At 44.3% G+C, this 19164-nt stretch overlaps 2 protein-coding genes across 3 annotated transcripts in view; one reads left to right on the top strand and one right to left on the bottom strand.

The window, feature by feature from the left end:
• The first annotated feature begins 1701 nt into the window (after positions 1 to 1701).
• On the top strand, positions 1702 to 18410 carry HVCN1 (hydrogen voltage gated channel 1). 2 transcript variants are annotated; one of them, XM_075898697.2, is made up of 6 exons: positions 1702 to 1854; positions 12435 to 12673; positions 13498 to 13602; positions 15131 to 15362; positions 17510 to 17622; positions 18024 to 18410. In XM_075898697.2, the coding sequence occupies exons 2-6, from the start codon at positions 12473 to 12475 to the stop codon at positions 18087 to 18089; spliced, it is 717 nt and encodes a 238-aa protein (XP_075754812.1). In that variant the 5' UTR covers positions 1702 to 1854; positions 12435 to 12472; the 3' UTR covers positions 18090 to 18410. The 2 variants fall into 2 exon arrangements, with proteins under 2 accessions (XP_075754812.1, XP_006132641.1); XM_006132579.5 differs by lacking the exon at positions 1702 to 1854 and having other exon boundaries at positions 2449 to 12673.
• The window catches only part of TCTN1 (tectonic family member 1), a 29391-nt gene continuing 28555 nt past the window's right edge, over positions 18329 to 19164 (bottom strand). Inside the window, exon 15 of the mRNA XM_075898696.2 lies at positions 18329 to 18776. The gene's annotated coding sequence lies outside the window, so the exon portion shown is untranslated. The remainder of the gene's footprint in view (positions 18777 to 19164) is intronic.

Here is a 19164-nt window from a genome sequence, read left to right as displayed (position 1 = left end):
GGAGTGATACAAATGGTGTGATACTTAAGATGACTGTGGAAGAAAAGCTAAAGTAATTAAACTTAATGGTTGTGAGACTTTCACAGCTGAACTCCACTCTCCTTATCCATCCTATTACCATGATGGGAGCTTTTGCCTGAACTCTGCCAGTAAGACCTGCACAATAACCTGCTTCTTTCACAAACATCTGTGTGAAAGATGGGCTCCCATTCAGTGTGGGAAGAATTCCCAGTCAAAATCTGAAAAGCTACCACTTTATCCTCCTCTCAGACTTATTAGTCAAGTGTTGAATTGTGCTACTGATTGACTGGGGGGGGGGGGGGGAGAGGGGTGTGTGTGTGTGTGTGTGCACAAAAACATCCCATTTTCTTTATCCTGTTTTCCCAACTTTTCTACATACTAGTTTGTCTCAGCCAACACTATAATTGACCAGTTTCACAGTAAAATCTAAAATATTGGTATAGACAAGACTGAAGAGCATACAAGTGGCAGAGATTGTAGCTTCTATATTTGGTTTATACCCTTGATCTGTGCACTAAGTCAATGGCTCTCAACCTTTCCAGACTACTGTATCTCTTTCAGAAGTTTGATTTGTCTTGTGTACCCCCAAATTATACCTCACTTAAAACTACTTACAAAATCAGACAGAAAAGTTTCAGTGCCCTACTGAAACACTGCTTATTTTCTCATTTTTCCCATATAATTATAAAATAGACCAACTAAAATAGAAATATTTATCCTTACATTTCAATGTATGCTGTGTAGAGCACCATAAAATATTAATTTGTATGGATTTAGCTGGGGCTTTCCATGTAGCCTATTGTAAAACTAGGCAACTATCTAGACAAGCTAATGTGCCTCTTGAAAGATTTCTGTGTGCCCCGGGTTGAGAACCATTGCACTAAGTGACCCTACTAACATCATGGTGTACTGGGTCAATTCATCCCATCTCCAGGGGGGAGAGAGACTTGAGAATCCTTTGTAGCTTACTTACAAGCTTGAACTCAGTAGCGTTCATCGATTTCTAACCTATATCCCCCTTGAATAGCCACAGTTCAGACAAAAGCAAGGGTTCCGAGGGCACTGTAAAGACTAATAATTTTATTATGGGATAAGCTTTTGGCATCATAAAAGTGTTAGCCTTTAAGGTGCCACCGGACTCCTCGCCAGTTTTGCTGAAGGAGACTAAAGCCGCTACCTCTGACTAACAGCGAGAGGCACTGCCATTGACATGAGGGGCTTGGAGGCAGCGGTAACAGGTAGCAGTAGCAGCAATTTACACGTGCCAGAGCATCAGTATGTGGAAGCCGCTATAAGTGCCAACAAGGTGGCTAGTGGCTACGGTGCAGGGTAGCCCCCAAACTGGCACAGAACAAATAGCTTTGCCTCCTCCCGCCCTGGTCAGAGTGCCCGAGAGCGCGGGGCGGGGAGTGGATGGTCAGGGGCGGCCACGGAGCCATTGCATGAAACCACGGAGCTAGGCATTACCTCGGTGTCTCAATGCACCAGGGTTTCCTTCCCCCGCCACGTCTGCAGCCGGACCCGCGCAGGGCCAGAAACCGGGGGAGCGGAGCGGGGCGGGCCGGGCTCAGACACGCTCCGGGGAGCAAACAGCAGCCGTGGCAATGGGGGGGGGGAGCCCTGGGCCCTGCCTGCGCAGCCTGGGGCCGGGGCAGTTCGGCAGGAAGAATCCACCCCCCACCCACTTGCACCAATGAGGGGGAAGGGGCGGGGGCGGCGGCGCGTCAGGCCCAGGGTTAGTGCCAGCCCCTGGGGCGCGCGGCTCAGCTGCCCCGGAGCCCGGCGGGGCGGACGCAGCGCCTGGCGGACGCAGGCAGCCCGGAGGCGGACACGGTACCGAGGCTACGGGCTGCGGCTGGGCGGGCAGCGGGGCTCCGCCGAGCTCTAGGCAGGCGCCGGGGGGATGAGAGACCAGGAGCCCCCCAGACCCTGCTCCCGGCCGGGCAGGGGGCGGGGGCGCTCGGGGTCCGCTCCAGCATTTGCAGCTTGTTCGTAGGGAAGGTGCGGGGGGCACCGACCCAGCCTCCCCGCGGGGGACAGGTCTGTGCCTGGGGCAATGCGCCTCCGGGGTTAACGGGGAGGGGAGCGGAACAAGCCCCCGGGCCTGTCCCTGTGATTGCTCAGTGAGCCCATCGCCATGGCCTCTGGTCTCTGCACAGTGCAGCGCCGCAGCAGCGCTGCAGGGTGTCCTCTGGGTGCAGGACGAGTGTGTGTGTCTCCATTTGTATCCATACCCCAGCCTTCCTGTATCCGCACTCCAGCCTTCCTGCTGAGAGAGCCAAGCTCTGCCAGGCCCTTCCTAGTGGACTAACCCAGCGGTTTTCAAGCTATAAGTCTTGCCCTAGGACTGGATGGTGGAATGTGGGGCGCTGGGTCTCATGGCTGCAGGGGGATCAGGCAAGCGGTGGGGGAGCTAAGGCAGCTGCCTGCCTGTCCTGGCACCACAGACTGAGCTGTGCCCCAGAAGTGGCTGACAGCAGGCCCGGCTCTGGAGTGGAGTGGGAGGCATGTGGCCCATAGTGCTAGCTCCAAACTCCCATTGGGAGGAACCTGCTGTTGGGTGCTTCTGGGCGCAGTATTGCCTGCCATTCCAGGACAGGAAGCTGCCTTAGGACCCCTGCTGCACTGCTGATGAGGAGGGGTTTGAGGTAAGTCTCTCCTGCCCCAGCCATGACACACACATTCCCAAGCCAGATCTCCCTTCCACCCCTCGAAGCTCTCACCCCCGGCCCCATGCTGGAACCCACACTCTAGTCAAATGATGTTGGGTTGTGGACACCAACACTCTTCTTCAGCTGGGTCATCATGAGACAAAAAGTTTGAAAACTGCTGGATTAAAGAAAAGCTGCCCTGTTAGGCCACTGCTTGTTATCATGATTAATTTCCATAGGTGTAAAACAGTATTGATGCGTGTCCAGGGCACTGGGTGTCCACATGCAACTATCTGTAAATTCATTTAAATAGAAACATGTAGAATCAATTGCAACCCATCCAGAGGGTGCCCATCCCACTACCCCTTTTCTTGTAAAACAGAGGGAGCGAAGCCAGCTTGGGCACACCTCTGGCTGTTTGGCACTGGGCAGGAAGGCTGGCCCCAAGCCATGTAGGGCTTTAGAGGCTGAACACAGCTCCTTAGATGTCAGCAGGCAACCAGTGCATGTCCTGGAGCTCTGGTGTCATTTGTGCCCGTGAGAAGCCCTTCACAGCAAGGAAACTGCCGTTTGTTGCATTAGGTATGTCTATGCTGCAGCTGGGAATGTGTCTCCCAACCTGGACATAGGGACTCATGCTAACCCTGTTTGCTGTTTCCAGACTGCTAGTGGTAGCACATCCGCTCAAGCAGTGCCAGGGTGAATCTGTCTGCCCAGGCTGGGAGACACAGCTCAAATGGCTTGACTATGCAGACCCATGTCAATCACAATGCAGCGATCTAGTCTTGAGGTGACAAAAGCATGGATGACAGCAGCCATGCCCTTTTCCTTAAGGAAAGATCACCTCCTCCTGGCTAGGGGCAGCTAGCAAAACTGCAGCTGCTCGAGTGTGCAGGGTAATATAAATATTTAATGCTTGATCTTCATGCAGGGGCTTGCATCAGCCTCTTTAGAAGAACCTCACACAAAATTTCAAGCTTGTTCTTCTTTCCATCTGTTAAAATCTATCCTGAGTTGAGATCAGTGAACAAACAAGTAGTCGGGGGAGGAGGGGTGGTCACAAGCCTAAGAGGGATGGAGCACAGGAAGAGGTTATTGCTAACTGTTGAGCAATTTTACTAGTTAGTGAGTAAACTAGACTTAGATCTTCTGTTTATTTTATGCCATCACCAGTGATTCATGCTGGATTTTGAATGTGTTTGAAGAACATTTCATTGTCTGCAGTGTGTTTATTGTAACAGTTTGAGCATTGATTTTTTTTAATGTCACCTGATAAAATATTGCGGGTTTTTTTGTTACTGTGGCTGAGCATTACTTTCATGTTTTCATTACTTCCTAATTTAAGAAGTGGGTGTAAACGTCGAACTTCACTTACTGTCTGCATGAGAGCTGAGGCTTGACTAGTCACCACAAGACTTTGGGGAAGGTTGAAGCAGAGTGAAACTAAAAACCAAATGTCTTGTGTGATTCTTTCTTGTGGACCCATCTGATTCATACCGGGTTCAATGAAGTCAATGGGAAGGACTCACCAGGGTCAGGCAACCAGAGGTAGATTTCTAACCTGAGTTCTAGCGATGAAAGTGAAGTTAAGGATGTGCAGTGAGTAACCGAGGTGCAATGTTGGAGTGGAACTAGTCCAATACAGGAGCTTTCAACCTTTTTCTTTCTGAGCCCTCCCCCTCCCCTACATGCAACAAAAACACCCTGGATCACCTGTGCCACAATGACTGCTTTTCTGCATACAAAACCCAGAGTTGGCATTACAGGGTAGCAAGCTGGGTAGTTGCTTGGGGGCCCCATTACAGGGCCCCCTGCAGAGCTATTTGACTCAGGCTTTGGTTTCAGCTCCAGGTGGTGGGACTTCAGCTTTCTGCTTTAGGCCCCACCATGTCTAATTCTGGCAGACCACCTGTAACCCCCTCAGTCCCCTAGTGCAGCCTCAGCACTGGGTGGTGGAATGTCGGACACTGGGGCTCAGTGCTGCAGGGGGATCAGGTGATTGTTGGGGGAGCTAAGGCAGCTACTGGCCTGTCTTGGCACCACAGACTATGCTGTGCCCTGGAAGTGGCTGGCAGCAGGCCTGGCTCCTGGGGCGGGCGGGAGTGGAGCGCACAGGACTCCACGCACTGCCCCTGCCCTGAGCACTTGCTCTTCGCTCCTGTTGGCTGGGAATCTGCTGCTGGCTGCTTCAGAGCACAGCAGGGTCTGCGATGCCAGGGGAGGCAGGTAGTTGCCTTAGACCCCCTGCTGCACCGCTGACTGGGAGCCATTCAAGGTAAGCCCCTCCTGCCCCAGCCCTGATAACCCCCCAAAGCCAGAGCCCCCTCCTATAGCCCAAAGCTCCCATCCTCAGCCCCACCTCAGACCCCACACACTAGTCATGTTATGTTGGGACCTGAGCATCAACAATTTTATTCAACTGGGTCATCAGAAACAAAGTGAAAGCTGCGGCACTAATGGGCCCCAAATTCCTGATGATGGCTCAGAAGATACAGCAGTAGCCTGGGACTTTGGACACTTGCATTCAGTTCTTGCTCTGCGATAGATTCCCTGTGTGATCTTGGACTAATTCCCTAGTGTGTCTGTGGCTCATTTCCCCATGTGTGAAATGAGTTTATAGCATTGCTGCACCTCTTCAGTGCACCTGTACAGCTATGTCTACGCCTGCTTTAAAGCCTGGCCATGGCTGGCTTTACAGGCAATGTAGTCACTTTTTATTGCCCAGAGAGAGCTCTCTTGGCAATAAACAAAATGAAGCAAAAAGAAAAGAAAAAAAAACAGAATGAGGGCTGGTAGCTTTGTTTCCAGGTGCAGAGCTGCCTGTATGGTAGCTTTTCAGTGCTAAAACTTCAGTTGGGTGTTTTTTCACGCCCCTGAATAACTAACATTTTGCACTGAAAGTGGCCCTGTAGACACAGCCCTTGGCATGTCTGAGCTCTTCACAGTGGGGGCCAGATAAATATCTAACATAGATTAGTGAAGACTAATAAAACAGAAGCTTCAGGGAGTAGCCGAGTTAGTCTGTACAGAATAAACTTAAAAAACAACAAATGGTCTGGTAGTACTTTGTAGATGGTATCATGAGCTTTCGTGGTCACAGCCCACTTCTTCAGAAGACCGGAGTTTTGAGTTTAGGATGTGCAGACAGACCCAAAATAAAACAGTGACTGTCCCCACCCCAGATCACAACTCTCTGACCAAAAACAAACACAGAACTGCAGTATTTTGCATTTGAAATGTGAAATCTCCAGTGAGCCAAGTTGAAATGGTAAATGTTTGACTAGGGGAATTCTGACTTTGTAAGAGGAATCTTGTTCCTCTTATTTTGGTATTGGGAACAATTTTTTTTTCTTTTGTTTATTGGTGTTAATCTCAGCCCATTTGGTAAGATGCCAAGATCAGCTAAAGAGATGAGAGAAAAAGACAACAAACTATAAAATCAAGGAATTCTTTCCCTGTCTTTCTGGTCACAGGTCTGTCTTTGCAGTTGCCCTTGAGAGGAGCTAGGAGAATCCATGAGAGGGGTAAAGTCCTCCAAAGACATGGTTTCAACTGTATTTCAGTGAGCTATTTATTCCCAGCCAAAGGAGAACCAGACGCTACAGATTATATTGCAAGGGCAGAAGATGTTCTATAGCAGCAAAGTTGACAAAGATGCAACTCTGCCCTCCCCCCATATTATCCCATCATACACTGGTCTGGCCCATATGCTAGGCCACTTTAGGGTCTGTTCTAAAAACCACTTAAGGCAACACTGAAGGCTCCCCTTAACTTCAGTGGCTTTTGAATTAGATTTCTAATCTGGCTTCATTTTAGGTTTCAGAGCTCTCTGTTCCTTTCCCTAGCTATCTTGAATTTTCCTCCTACAGTTTCTCAGCCTTTGAAGGATTCTCAAGGAAGCAGGATTGTCCCCAAAGCTGTAACTCCAGAGTTTGCTCAGTACAAGTCTTAGTCTTGGTGAAGATCAATGTAGTGACAATTTCACACAGTGCACAATTAATCAGTGGAACTTCCTGCCACAGGATACTATGAATGCCAAAAGTATGACTAGGTTCAAAAAGTACAAGATAGGTATTAGACAAGATGATCAGGGATGTAGCGTCATGCTCTGGGTGTTCCTAAGCTTCTGACTGCCAGAAGGCAATTTCTCCAAAATTGCACTGTTTTGTTCATTCTCCCAGAAGCTGGAGTGGTGGGCTAAATAGATCACTGGTCTGATCCAGTAGGGCAGTTTTAATTCCCAGCCCCTAAGTCCACTCCCCCATTTATTTTAGGATAGGTTGCACTGCTTGTGGATTTCTTTTTCCAAGTCCACATCCTCATAGATTACCATGCAAACTAGGAAGCTGGAACAAAACATGAGCTGTGCATTTCTGTGCTTTATATTTTGTTGAGAAAAGATTGCCGGCTGTGGCTAGATTTTCCTGCACTTCTGTTTTTGATCCACTATTGTCATCCAGTAAGCAAGCTGTAGTAAGAGGCCTTAGTCAGGTGAGGGTTCCTTTATGGGAGGGGGAGCGCAAGCACAATTTTAAATTAAATTCAACAAGACTCTTTGTCATGACCCATTATGTAAACCTGGACAAAGCATAGGGAAATGACAAGACCTCCCTTAGCCATCTGCACAAGTGGGTATGACCCACCCAGGGAAGGTTTATATTCTGTGTGTGGGGCAGAGTTGTTGACTCGAGTCCCATGACTTTAAATCAAGTCGGACTTCAGTTGCCTACGTGACTTGACTTGAGACTCGACTCGGGTTCATTGTTTGTGACTTGAGAGTCGACTTGGGACTTGACTCGAAAGTGACTTTAGGGACTCGAGACTTGACTTGAGACTTGAACTGTAGTGACTTGAGACTAGACTTGGACTTGACAATGACGACTTGAAGACAACACTGGTGTGGGGATTAATATTTTGTGTCCTTTTGCTTTTGATGTCTGGTCACTCCACCCCATGATGCCATCTCTTTTTCTCACAGTTCTTCCGCGTCACTGTTTGAAGAGGTCTCTCTCATTCCTCAGCATTTTGATGAAAGATTTTTCTTGCACTTGTCCATATTTGGGTCATGGAGTAGAAAATGTTTCTGTTTGTCTCTCTCTCTTTGTCACATTGGGTGCACAGTCATTTAAACCAAGGTCACAGTAAATGACAATCCCTCCTCTAAAGAAGAATAAAAAAGATTAAATTTCTATATTCTCTATTCGTTATGTACATTTTATTTTCTACCTCTCCAGTGTCACTGTTGCCCAGCTTCTTAAAGTCAAATACTCCTTATCCTAGACTCTAAAGATATCATTTTCCACAAATGCAGTGCAGATTTTCACAAAATATTTTCAAATTAAGACCCTACTCATTCAATGCACTGTATTATTAGAGAACTCTAATCAAGTGAAACTTCTAAGAGTCAATCTCCTAGTACGCATACATTAATGCAAAACAATACTGATTGGAAATCCTACATAAAGGTCATCTAACATTCATAAAAATGAGTGGTCCCGTGGCATTCTAGGCACTAACTAAAATATATAAAATCATGGCAAAACCCACGTCATCAGATGAATTCCACTCCATTCAATGAAGTGGGTTTTGCCCATAAAAGCTCATGATCCTATACATTTTGGTTAGTCTCAGTTGTCGAAGGCCTACTTGTTGTTTTGAGAGTTATAGACAAACATGGCTACCTCTCGGAGATTATCTAACTTCGATGTGTTATACATTTCACTAATCTTCTATTGATGGTCTTAGTAATTGGGTACCAAATGGAAATGCCTACTTTTGATAGATGAGTATGTCAATAGGGCCTTTTATTTTTCATTGCTAGGTTATGGGATAAGAAGTGTTGATGTTTCACCTCTGTAATGTTTTGATTTGTTTTTAGACATTAGAAGTTTCTAATTCAACTTCCTGCTGTTTGGCAACACACCAGGAACAATTCTCAGACAAGTCGTATAAACACATTAGCTGGATCTGTGCTGGGCCAGGTGCCTAACTCTGCAAGAGAAAGAGGCTCTAAACATTTCTCTAGACTAAACCTCACATTAGCTGTGGTGTTATATCAGGGATGGTGGAGGGGCAAGGAGATATTCTGTACTGTAACCACAGTGACGGGATAGCAGGGGCTATATGGTACCATAGCCATGGTGATTGAGCAGAGGGGATTGAATGGTACCATAGGTATGGTAATTAGGAGGATGGAGGTGAGTGGGTTGTAGGGACACCATAATCATGGTGATGGAGAGGCAGGGGGTTATACGGTATCAAAGAGGCATGTGGGTAGCTGCAGCATGGAACCAGTCAGATTAACTTGTCACATTAGCGGCTCAGATGTTGAGAGAATTTCCCATTTTTGCTGTTGTACACCAGTTGGCAGTAATGCTCCAATCCTGCAAGGAGCAAGTTCAGTGCCTGAAAGTCTGGACTTCCTACTCAAGTTGCTGGTGGGAAGAGAGAAAGGGAATTTTGCAATGATTCAGAAAGGTTGTTAACTTAATCCCTTCTTCCCTAGATCCGTGGTGTGCAACATGATAGCCACATGTGGCTATTTGACGGGTTGAGAATGGCTAGTTTGCTTCAGAATTGGTTGGGCATCATGGGCCTAGATCCTGCAGTGGATCTGCTAAGTCACGCACTTTCTTTTGCAGATTCATGCAGGCTAGTCTCCCCCTCACCTCTTCTGGAGAGCAGCACATGGTAGAGCAGCCCTCTGGCTCCCAAGTTCTCTACTAAGGGATTAGTTCAAGGGATAAGAGGTTACATTCCACTAAGGTGCATGGTAAATGTGGGTCACACCCACAACAAACAAAGACATGCAATAATGAAGACTATTTTAGTTGTAATCTCATTTAAAACTCTACTCCCTGTTGCACCAACAGAGACAGCCCTAGGGCACTGGGTGGGGAGAAGGAGATGGCAGGAAGGGACGGGGAGGATGAATGCCCCCTGCCTATTGCAACAGTGACCTTTTGGTACAAAAAATACCAGGGGAAGAAAAACACAGAAATAGATCACCAGAACCTTTCTTCCTCATTCTCCTGAACAGAACCAGACAGGTAGGTACGGGGTAAAATCCACTGCCTCATAAAGTAGCCAGGCGCAGGTAAGTTAACGTAATTCCCAGGAGTTGAAAGAGTGTGGGAAATGTTCACTCAAATTTTTCCCATCCATATGCAAAATACACTTTATTCTGTGCACCAAGGCATGTGTGGAGGTGCACCACCAGTAGAAACACAGGCTGCCAGCCCTGGGTATTCTAGTAATCAGCTGAGCTGCAGCTGAATCTCTCCTGGGTGTTGCCTCAAGCACCAGCTTACAGGGAACACTGATTCTGGGTTGCTGTCAGTGCTCTGAGAAAGCGGTTCCCAACTGCCAGTCTGCAGACTGGTGCCAGGTGCAAACCACTGGCTGTCAGGCCATGGCAGCTGCCAGAGCTGAAGCTAGCTGTTCACAGCAGCTTTTGGGACTGGGGATTTTGGCAGACTGGTATTGATTTATTTGCATATTCAATAAATATGCAAATAAAATGTTACCAGTCCAGCAAAAGTTTGTGAATGGGTTTGCCAGTTGAGGTATAAAAAAGGTTGGGAACCGCTACTCTGGGAGATACCACAGAACCATCCTTGCTTGTGAAGGTCATGGGGAAAGCAGAAACAAAAAAAAGGACTATGTAGCACTTTAAAGACTAACAAGATGGTTTATTAGGTGATGAGCTTTTATGGGCCAGACCCACTTCTTCAGATCAAATAGTGGAAGAAAATAGGCATGACCATATATTCAAAGGGATACAATTAAAAAAAGTGAACACATAAAAAAGGACAAATCGAATTTCAGAACAGAGGGGTTATGGGGGGGGAGGTAAATGTCTGTGAGCTAATGATATTAGAGGTGATAATTGGGGAAGCTATTTTTGTAATGGGTAAGGTAATTAGTGTCTTTGTTAAGACCAAGGCGTAAAGTGTCAAATTTAAGCATGAACGACAGTTCAGAAAGCAGATGGCATTAGAAACAATAAAGCACAAATATTCTAGACAGCGATCAGGAGAAATATACCCTTGAAGTGAGAGGCAGAAACTTAAGTTTCTGAAGAAATACACTGAAGCATGAAGAATATCTCCATTCCTGAAAATGTGCATAAAGCCATAGTTAAGTAACATTCTGGTTCTATGGCATAAGCCAGGGGTTCTCAAACTTTTTGATACTGCGACCCCCTAAAATACTCATTGAATTTGTGTGACACTCTCTTTCCCCACCAAAGTTGTTAAGCAAAAAAAAAAAAAAAGTGGGAGAGCCAAAGAAAGTTGTTAAGCAAAAAAAGCCCCACTCACGCTTGACTCACCCTTCCTGAAGTCACTGTGCTATAAGGAAGCTGCTGGTGCTGCACTCCTCCTCCGGGGCTGACACCCCCTCCCGCAGCGTGCCCGGCACGCTACACAGCTGTGGGAGGGGAGCGCACTTCCGGAATCCCCAGAAGTGGCACAAAGGACCCTGGGGAAGCCAGCAGCTGCAACCCCCCTGTAGGTTGGTTGCGACCCACACTTTGAGAAACGCTGGCATAAGCCAAAGTAGACACAAAATGTCAGCTAAAATTGTGCTGTGTAAAGACAGATGTAAATCAAGCATTTAAAGTGACCAATTTTTCTTGCATTATTTGTCCTGTTTATCTGTCTGCATGCAAAAATATTTGATTTCCTCCAAGCCTATGATAACATGTAGGGCACGTTAAGCAAAGCAAATGATAATGTCTTTGTAATTTTTGCTCAACAGGGTAAATTTCATGCCCGTCTACAAATTACTTGCGATTTTCTAAAAATAACATAACACTCTTGTGCACTGTAATTGTTGGAGAACTTATTTGGCAAATATCCCTAATGGCTCACAGAACACTATGACAAATTTGAAACCCTAGATACAATATATGTGCTACCTATAGTAAAGCATCTGTTGGATAGGAAAGCAGACCTGGGTGTTAACCAGCTTGTCTTCATGGGGTGGTTAAGAATCTGTCAAGATTTGACATTGAAAGAAATCAAGCAGTAAACAGATATCAGTTTCCACTGAGTTGAGCCTCACACCCAGAGGTTTGAGTGTCAGAATGGTTCTGAAATCTGAGCTGTAAGTAGATACAAAATGCCAGTGTTCAAAATGCTTTTTTTCTTTCCAAGTTTCAAAGTCTTGATGAACCTTGTTTTAGGGAAAGACTCAGAGGGGTGGCTGTGTTAGTCTGTATCTGCAAAAACATCTAGGAGTTCTGTGGCACCGGAGACTAACAGATTTATTAGGCATACGCTTTTGTGGGTAAAACCCATCTGTTGAAGTGGGTTTTACCCACAAAAGTTTATGCCCTAGTAAATCTGTTAGTCTCTAGGGTAACTCTATATTACAGGATAAGATTGAATTAAGATATGCAACTTCAGCTACATTAATTGTATAGCTGAAGTCAAAGTACCTTAACTTGACTTTTAGTGCTGTCCACGCTGCAGGAAGTTGAAAGGAGAACACGCTCCCTTCAACTTCCCTTACTCCTCATGGAAGCAGGGCTACTGGCATCTACCGGAGTGCTCCTCTCAATTCGAATGATATTGTCTTCACTAGACCTGCTAATTTGAACCCTGGAAGATTGTCAGTGGTAACTTTGATCTTCTCTCTAGTGTAGATGTACCTGAAGATGCCACAGGACTCCTGGTTGGTTTTGGAAGGAATTCAGCTTCCTGGGAGGTTTCAGGGCAGTGGTTCACATTGCTGAACTAACGTTCTGTTTTCCCACAGTGTATTTCCACAGAGTAATGTCCACTTAACCAAGAGCCATGTCCACGTATCTGAAACACTTCACCGTAGTGGGTGACGACCCTGTGCAGTGGGGCAATGACTACAAGAAATGGGAAGATCAGATGGAGGAAGAAGGTGGGCAGAAGCCAGAAGATTCAACAATCAATGTGAACTCCTCAGTCAGACCTCGTTCTTTCCAGGATGTGATGAAAAAGCTCTTCAGTTCCCACAAATTTCAGGTAGGGCTACCACAAGCCAAGGGCTCAATGCTGCAAAATCTGACTCACCCAAGTAGCCCCACTGAAACAATTGCATTAAAAATTCATCGACTTAGAATACATTTAAAATAAATAAATAAATTTGAACATTGAAGAGGAGAGGATCAGATAAGAACTATTTAAAAGTCCCAGAATCTCCTTTATGAAAATCTGAAAATAATCTGCTGAATTATCAATGTTCTGTCTAAAACCCACCAGACTCAGTTTGAAGTGAGTCAGCATTTCCTGAGATGTGGAGCAATGTAAAGCCTTTATACGTATTCTTCTAAGATTGTGAGGGGGAAGCTAAGTGGGAATTCGCCATGCATTCCTGTGGTGAAGGCTACAGGGATTTCCTGCTGCTGAGTAAGGAGAAATCTTTGGTTAATCTGGAGGGACTGCTGATTATTTTCAATTCTAAATGAGATTGGTTAGTGCTGGAAGTCATCTAAACTGGACAGTCAAGGCCCAGATCCTACAAGGTAAGTAATCCCCATGACATTAATGAGACTATTTTTATGACCAATAAACGTTCCTTTCCCTGAAGCAACTGTCTGTGTTAGTAATGAGGGCACCTAGAATCTTAAATAGGCACACATGGAAACCAATCTAAATACAATAAATCCAACTAGCAATCCAGGGCAGCTTTCATAGCTCTGCTAGTTTCCCAGCCACGGGTCTTGATCAAACTGTACATCTACAGGATGGACAATTTTAGCATATATTTGTTTGTCAAAAGCCCTAAATAGTGCAAATATTAAACAAAAGACTGTATTTATTATCCTGCTGTTTTCCTCTTCTTGCAGATATTGGTTGTTTGCTTGGTTATTTTTGATGCGTTGTTGGTGCTTGCTGAATTGCTTCTGGACTTGAAAATCATCCACCCAGACAAACATGAAATAGCACCAAAGGTAAAATGCAGACAGACATATGCCTGAGTGAACCAGTCTCTCTCCTCGACAGTTCAAATTAGGGAGGCAAACAGAATTCTTCTTCCCAGCAGTCACTGGTATAGGGGGACCTCAGAACTACCAAAGTGGTAGGAGTTGGAGCAGTGGTGAGCAACTTGTGGCTTGTGTTTACCGTTGTCCATGGTTGCCAGATTCTGTTGGGTTTTGTCCATGTCGTTTTTTTCCTAACTGTATCACCCTGCAATTGCAAAACTACTCTATCTTGGGAGACTGTCTTGGTTTGGAAAGTCTTGCAGCCACCCACTGAGATGGAGGGCCACTTGTGCAGCCCACTCACTAGCCTAGCTTGCCCCTCCCTGAGTTGGAGAATACAAAAGATGAAGATTCCATGCAGGGACTAAAGTTGGCACCCTGGCTTCTGCAACATGGGGCAGGCTAATCTTCCTTTCCCCACTCCCTGACCTGGGTCTTGCTCCATAGCATTTGTGTCTACTGATGCTGGAAGCTTTCCTGAGCTGCAGAGTGACATTGCTGTGATCCCAGTCTGTTTAGGCTGTGGTTCTCAACCTGTGGCACATGGGCTGTTTGTGGTCCAGTTAGTACACAGCTGCAGCCCATGTTACATCCCATAGATATAATATTGTATGTGGCCCACATAGCACATTGTGGGCTGCATATGTGGCCCAAAATAGTATAAAGGCTGAAAATCAGTGATTTCATAGTATCTGTGGATAATTTAAGTCTCAGAGAGAGAGCTGTGTTAATCTACAACTTTAAAAACAATTATTAGTCCTGTGGCACCTTAGAGACTAACAAAAAACGTATATAGTTTCATGCACTTTCATAGAAAAAGCCCAGCTTCCATCTCACCTGAAGAAATGGGTTGTGCCCATGAAAGCTCACGGTACTACAGATATATTTTTGTTAATCTCTAAAGGCATGTCTAGAACTACATTTTTTTCTGAAACGAGATATGCAAATTAGGTGCTAATTTGCGTATCTTCTTTTGATCGCTTTTCCTAAAGTGAATAGTCTGGACACCTTTTTTTTGGGGGGGGGGGGGGGAAACATTTTTTGAAAAACTGCGTAAAACTCTTTTTTTTTTTTTTTTTTTTAAGAAGAGCGTTTTTTTCAAAAAAGGGGTTTTTCCCCCAGAAAACTGTATCCGGACTACTTTCATTTTTGAAAAACCCGCTTTTGAAAAAGCATTCGGAAGAAGATATGCAAAATTAGCACTAATTTGCATATCTCCTTTCGGGGGGAGGGGGGGAATGTAGTCTAGATGTGCCCAAAGGTACTACAGGACTACTTGTTGCTTTGATAGATAATATGCAAGCGTTTGGTGGCTTCTGTTGTGCTAAGCAGGATCCTTTTATTACGTACATTCAGTCAGTTTGCATAGATATTGTTCAAAGGTGTAAGAGGATTCTGATATAAGAAGGATCACACATAAGACTAATTTGCTAATGTTAATAGTTGTTCGGCTTCCACATATTGCCTGGCTCTCGCTCTCTCTCTCTCTTCCCAGGTATTTCACTACATGAGTCTTTCTATTGTGACCATCTTTTTGGTGGAAGTTGGGTTTAAAATATTCGTCTATCGCCTGGAATTCTGTCACCACAAGTTCGAAGTCCTGGATGCAATAGTGGTGGTGGTTTCATTTATCATCGATGTTGTCCTTCTGTTTCGGGAACATGAATTTCAAGCAGCTGGACTATTGATCCTACTCCGATTGTGGCGAGTGGCCAGAATTATAAATGGTAAGTTTTTATGTCAGATGATTAGTTTCAAGGAAATTGCTGGCTATTTGTACAGTATACTCGATGAATGGTATGGGTATAGGGAGGGGAAAGGAAGTCCAAAGATGTGTGCAAGAGGCACATTTGCAAACCTGGGTCCTGATCTCTAAGCAAATGCCATGTAGGCACAGGTGTTCAACAAAATCTGCATGGGCAGGTGTGTAACCTGAGTTAGTTTGGAATCTCTTTGGGGCAGGGATCATCTGTTTATTGTAATAGCACAGTTCCTACAGAGTGGGGATCCAATCTGTAGCAGAACTCACATGCCAGTCACTCCTGAAATGGGACAAGATAGGCTTTTGTTTTTATATTGAGTGTCTTAATATTTCAAGGGGGAGAGTGTTGTCTCTGTTCTGGGACTGCAGTTCACTAAACTGCATTGTAAAATATGGAATTTTCTACTTTAGCACTTCTCTTGTCACTATTTTTCAGACTGCTGCTGGGGTTGATCTGAATAATAGTCCTTGTGCTACTTGGGATCTTTTCCCATTTGACTCTGGTTTAGTGGTATAGTACTAAGAAGATCTGTACAAGGCAGCTAAGCTGCCCTCAATATGTCACTCTCACAAAAAAGGATTTAGCATTGTTTATATTTTTCCTTGAAATCAGCAAAGAAAAAAATTAAAAGGCTGACACAGTGATGTTTCTTCCTCCCTTCCCTTTTGGCACTTTGCTGCTGCTACTGTAACAAAACAGTACACATAAAAAAACCCTCATATACTCAGTAGTTGGAACATTTCCTTCCTGCATCCCAAATCAGCTATTTTTGCATAAAAAAAATGAGGTCCAGCTGGATCTTCCCCCATTTAAGGCTAAAACCTCAAATCTAGGCTTGTACTATAGCCCTTTTACACAATGCCTGCAAATTGACTTTACACAACTGTCCATTAGTTGACACAGTTAGGAATCATCATTTATATAGGACAAAGAGAAAGTATTTCTCTTTATAAGGTGTGGCTGGCACACATTTAAATATAAAATGGCCACCTCCAGGGGAAAAGGAGAATAAATTAACTTGGAGTAGAAAGCAGACATTGACCTTAATCTGTAGTGAAGGTTGGAGAGTGGCCTAGAGTGAATCTTGAATGATGTGTATATAAGTCACTGTCACTGCTATCACAGTCTTGAGATGTAATCTTAGTTGAAACTAAACATTTTAGTCATGTCTGCTTGTAAATATATGAAAGGGAGTTCTTATCTTTGGGGTTTTGCTTCCTCTTCCCTTTTGATTCAGATCTCCCTAATGTTCATAGCAGGAGTCTGTTGTACAAACAAATAAATGGAGCTAGATTGCTCACATTCCCTGAATTGCTGGAGAGTGTGCCTGTAGCCATGCTGTCGCTGGAAGGAACAAGCTTAGACACCGGGTGGGGATTCTGGCTCAGGATTCCATAGTTTTCAGGTAGTGTTCAGACACTGTCTCTGTATTGGGAAAGCATTCACTTCCAGGTGGAATTGCTGATCTGAGGGTCCGCTGCAGTCATCAGGTACATATGCATGCCCTGGGAGGAAGTTGAGTCTATGCAAAAATAAAGTGGAGATATTTGCATTCTTATTTTTGAGAGGCATGAACTGGAAAACCAGGGCTGTGAAGTATGTAGAACCAGCTCCAGTAAGATGGCATATGGTAGCAGGTACACATAGCATAGGAGGCAAGCTTTAAGATTATAATGTGTGTCATTCAATTGGAGGCTCCTGAGGATAGGAACAATTTGATGATGCAGTTCTTTGTAAAGGGCTGGTAAAATGACTATTGCCTCAGTTACCGGGGAGGAATTATACTTAATGGTGTAAAGGAAAGACACTTGTGTCAAAGGAAAATGGAATGGCCTTCTTCCGGAGGAATTTAAGGAGAAGCTAAAAGCTTTAAAGAGACAAGTAAAATCCTGGTCCAGGTCACACTGGAGCCCTTGGATCTATACTGGCTGGTCAGTGCTTTATCTTTCTGTGTGAGTGGGGTTAAAATGAATACTTGCTCTCCTCTGTGAAAGGCCACATAGATATAAAGCAAATTATTTGAGCACAAACCACAGATTCTTATTAACTTGAGTCTGCTAGTGTCTACTGATTTACTACATAACCCGAATCCTCCATGCTTTGTTTCCTAGGAATAATTTTATCCGTAAAGACACGCTCCGAACAACGAGTGTCAAAGCTGAAGCAAGCAAATCTGCAACTTGCTACAAAAGTTGAGCATCTTGAACACAGCTGCATAGAGAAGGTAAAAACGCTAATAAATATAAACAGCTGTGGGAACTGGACTACAATCTTTTTCCAGTAACTAGCTATGTGGGAGATGAAAGGCCATGGTGATACTGAGCTCTGTTTTATCCCAGCAGCATGATTTGGGATGTACTTTAGCCACAAAATCTACCCAGCTCCCATCTAGTTGATATGAGAGCACATTGGGGCTTCCTATAACCATAAGGATCTATTCAAACATTTCTAATTCCCTTCTGTGGTGTGGGTAAGCCCCTATTTAATTTAATAATGCCTTGTTAAAGAGCTGTGCTGTTTCCCTGCTGGGTGGCTATTTTTTTGGAAATGTGAGAAGAGCTCTTTGGTTGTAGCTTGGGAAGTGTTTTAAGATATGAGCTAAATTTATGACTTTATTTCCAATAGGAACAAGAAATTGAAAGACTCAACAAGCTGTTACAACAGCATGGACTTATCCACAAACCACAATAAAAGACTGGCTGTCTAGAGTGAGAGAAATCCTTCCATGAGGAAATTCCAATGCAACAAATACTAGTTTAATGATCCTTTGTTGACATCCTTTGTTGACTGAGATATTTTATATACCTCCATGACCTCTTGTATAAGCACTGTCTCAATGAGATTTAATCAAAAAAGAGTCTAGTTAAAGGTGTTAGTACAGGTAGTCTTACAACAGATTATTGAAAAATTAAACACATTCTCCCTTAAAATTATTGCATAAGTCTTTAATTATATAGCTGTATAGTCACTGCTGCAACAAGTTTAATAAAGTTAGATCTTTACAAAGCTGTACATATTCGGGGCAGAATTTATTTCAAGGAATTGCTATTTTTTCTTATTTCTCTTCATTTGCAGTATTGGAGGAAGGTTGTTTAGTTTACATGTTAACATTACTATGTCTCTAAGCCACCTCCCATTTGTGTTCTGTCAGAGTAGCTTCCTCATTAATTTTTGCTTTGGCTGTATCATCCTGTTCTTGGATAGGATTCACTTCCAGAGGTGCTGCTGTATTTAATTGTGCAATTAATCCCAATACCAGCATGTGAAATTTTGAACAAGAGCAGAACCATATCGACTACATCCAGGTAACATAGGAGTCTTCAACAGCAGGCTTGAATACTCTGCAGGTCTTGTTCTTCATTCTCAATTGCATGTGGGCTGGGAAAAAAGGGAACTGCATAAATAAGGCTCTTAAAATAAAACATTAAAGCAGAAGAGTGTAAAAATGAGCTACTGAAGATGATTATGCTCCGAAATAACCTCTCATAAGATTATTTCAGCTAGCACAATTGTTTTAGTCTCGCTGCAAACTTGACTAAGCTGCTGGAAAAGGCCCACACAGTGAATGCATTCTTATTATGTGTGCAGGCACAATTTGAAGTGTGGAAACTTGATGGTTGGGATTTCAAAGAACACTTGTTATTGGCAAAATTGTTCCCATTGATTCCCATGCAAACAGATCATTGAATAATGAGGACATTGGAAAAGCCCTAGCCTTCCTGGTTATCTTTTTAAAGGGTGTTTAATTTCAAGCCTTCAGAGTTAT

Source organism: Pelodiscus sinensis, chromosome Z, assembly GCF_052426305.1.
Source record: "Pelodiscus sinensis isolate ZL-2025 chromosome Z, ASM5242630v1, whole genome shotgun sequence".
Lineage (NCBI taxonomy): Eukaryota > Metazoa > Chordata > Testudines > Trionychidae > Pelodiscus > Pelodiscus sinensis.
The sequence above is the reverse complement of the archived record's forward strand: the minus strand, read 5'-3'. Positions and strand labels throughout refer to the sequence as shown.

Coding starts and splice junctions, on each gene's coding strand:
- HVCN1 (XM_075898697.2), top strand. CDS start 12,473: ATGTCCACGTATCTGAAACACTTCACCGTAGTGGGTGACGACCCTGTG. Junction 13,603..15,130: donor AACATGAAATAGCACCAAAG/GTAAAATGCAGA, acceptor CTCTCTTCCCAG/GTATTTCACTACATGAGTCT. Junction 17,623..18,023: donor AACACAGCTGCATAGAGAAG/GTAAAAACGCTA, acceptor TATTTCCAATAG/GAACAAGAAATTGAAAGACT.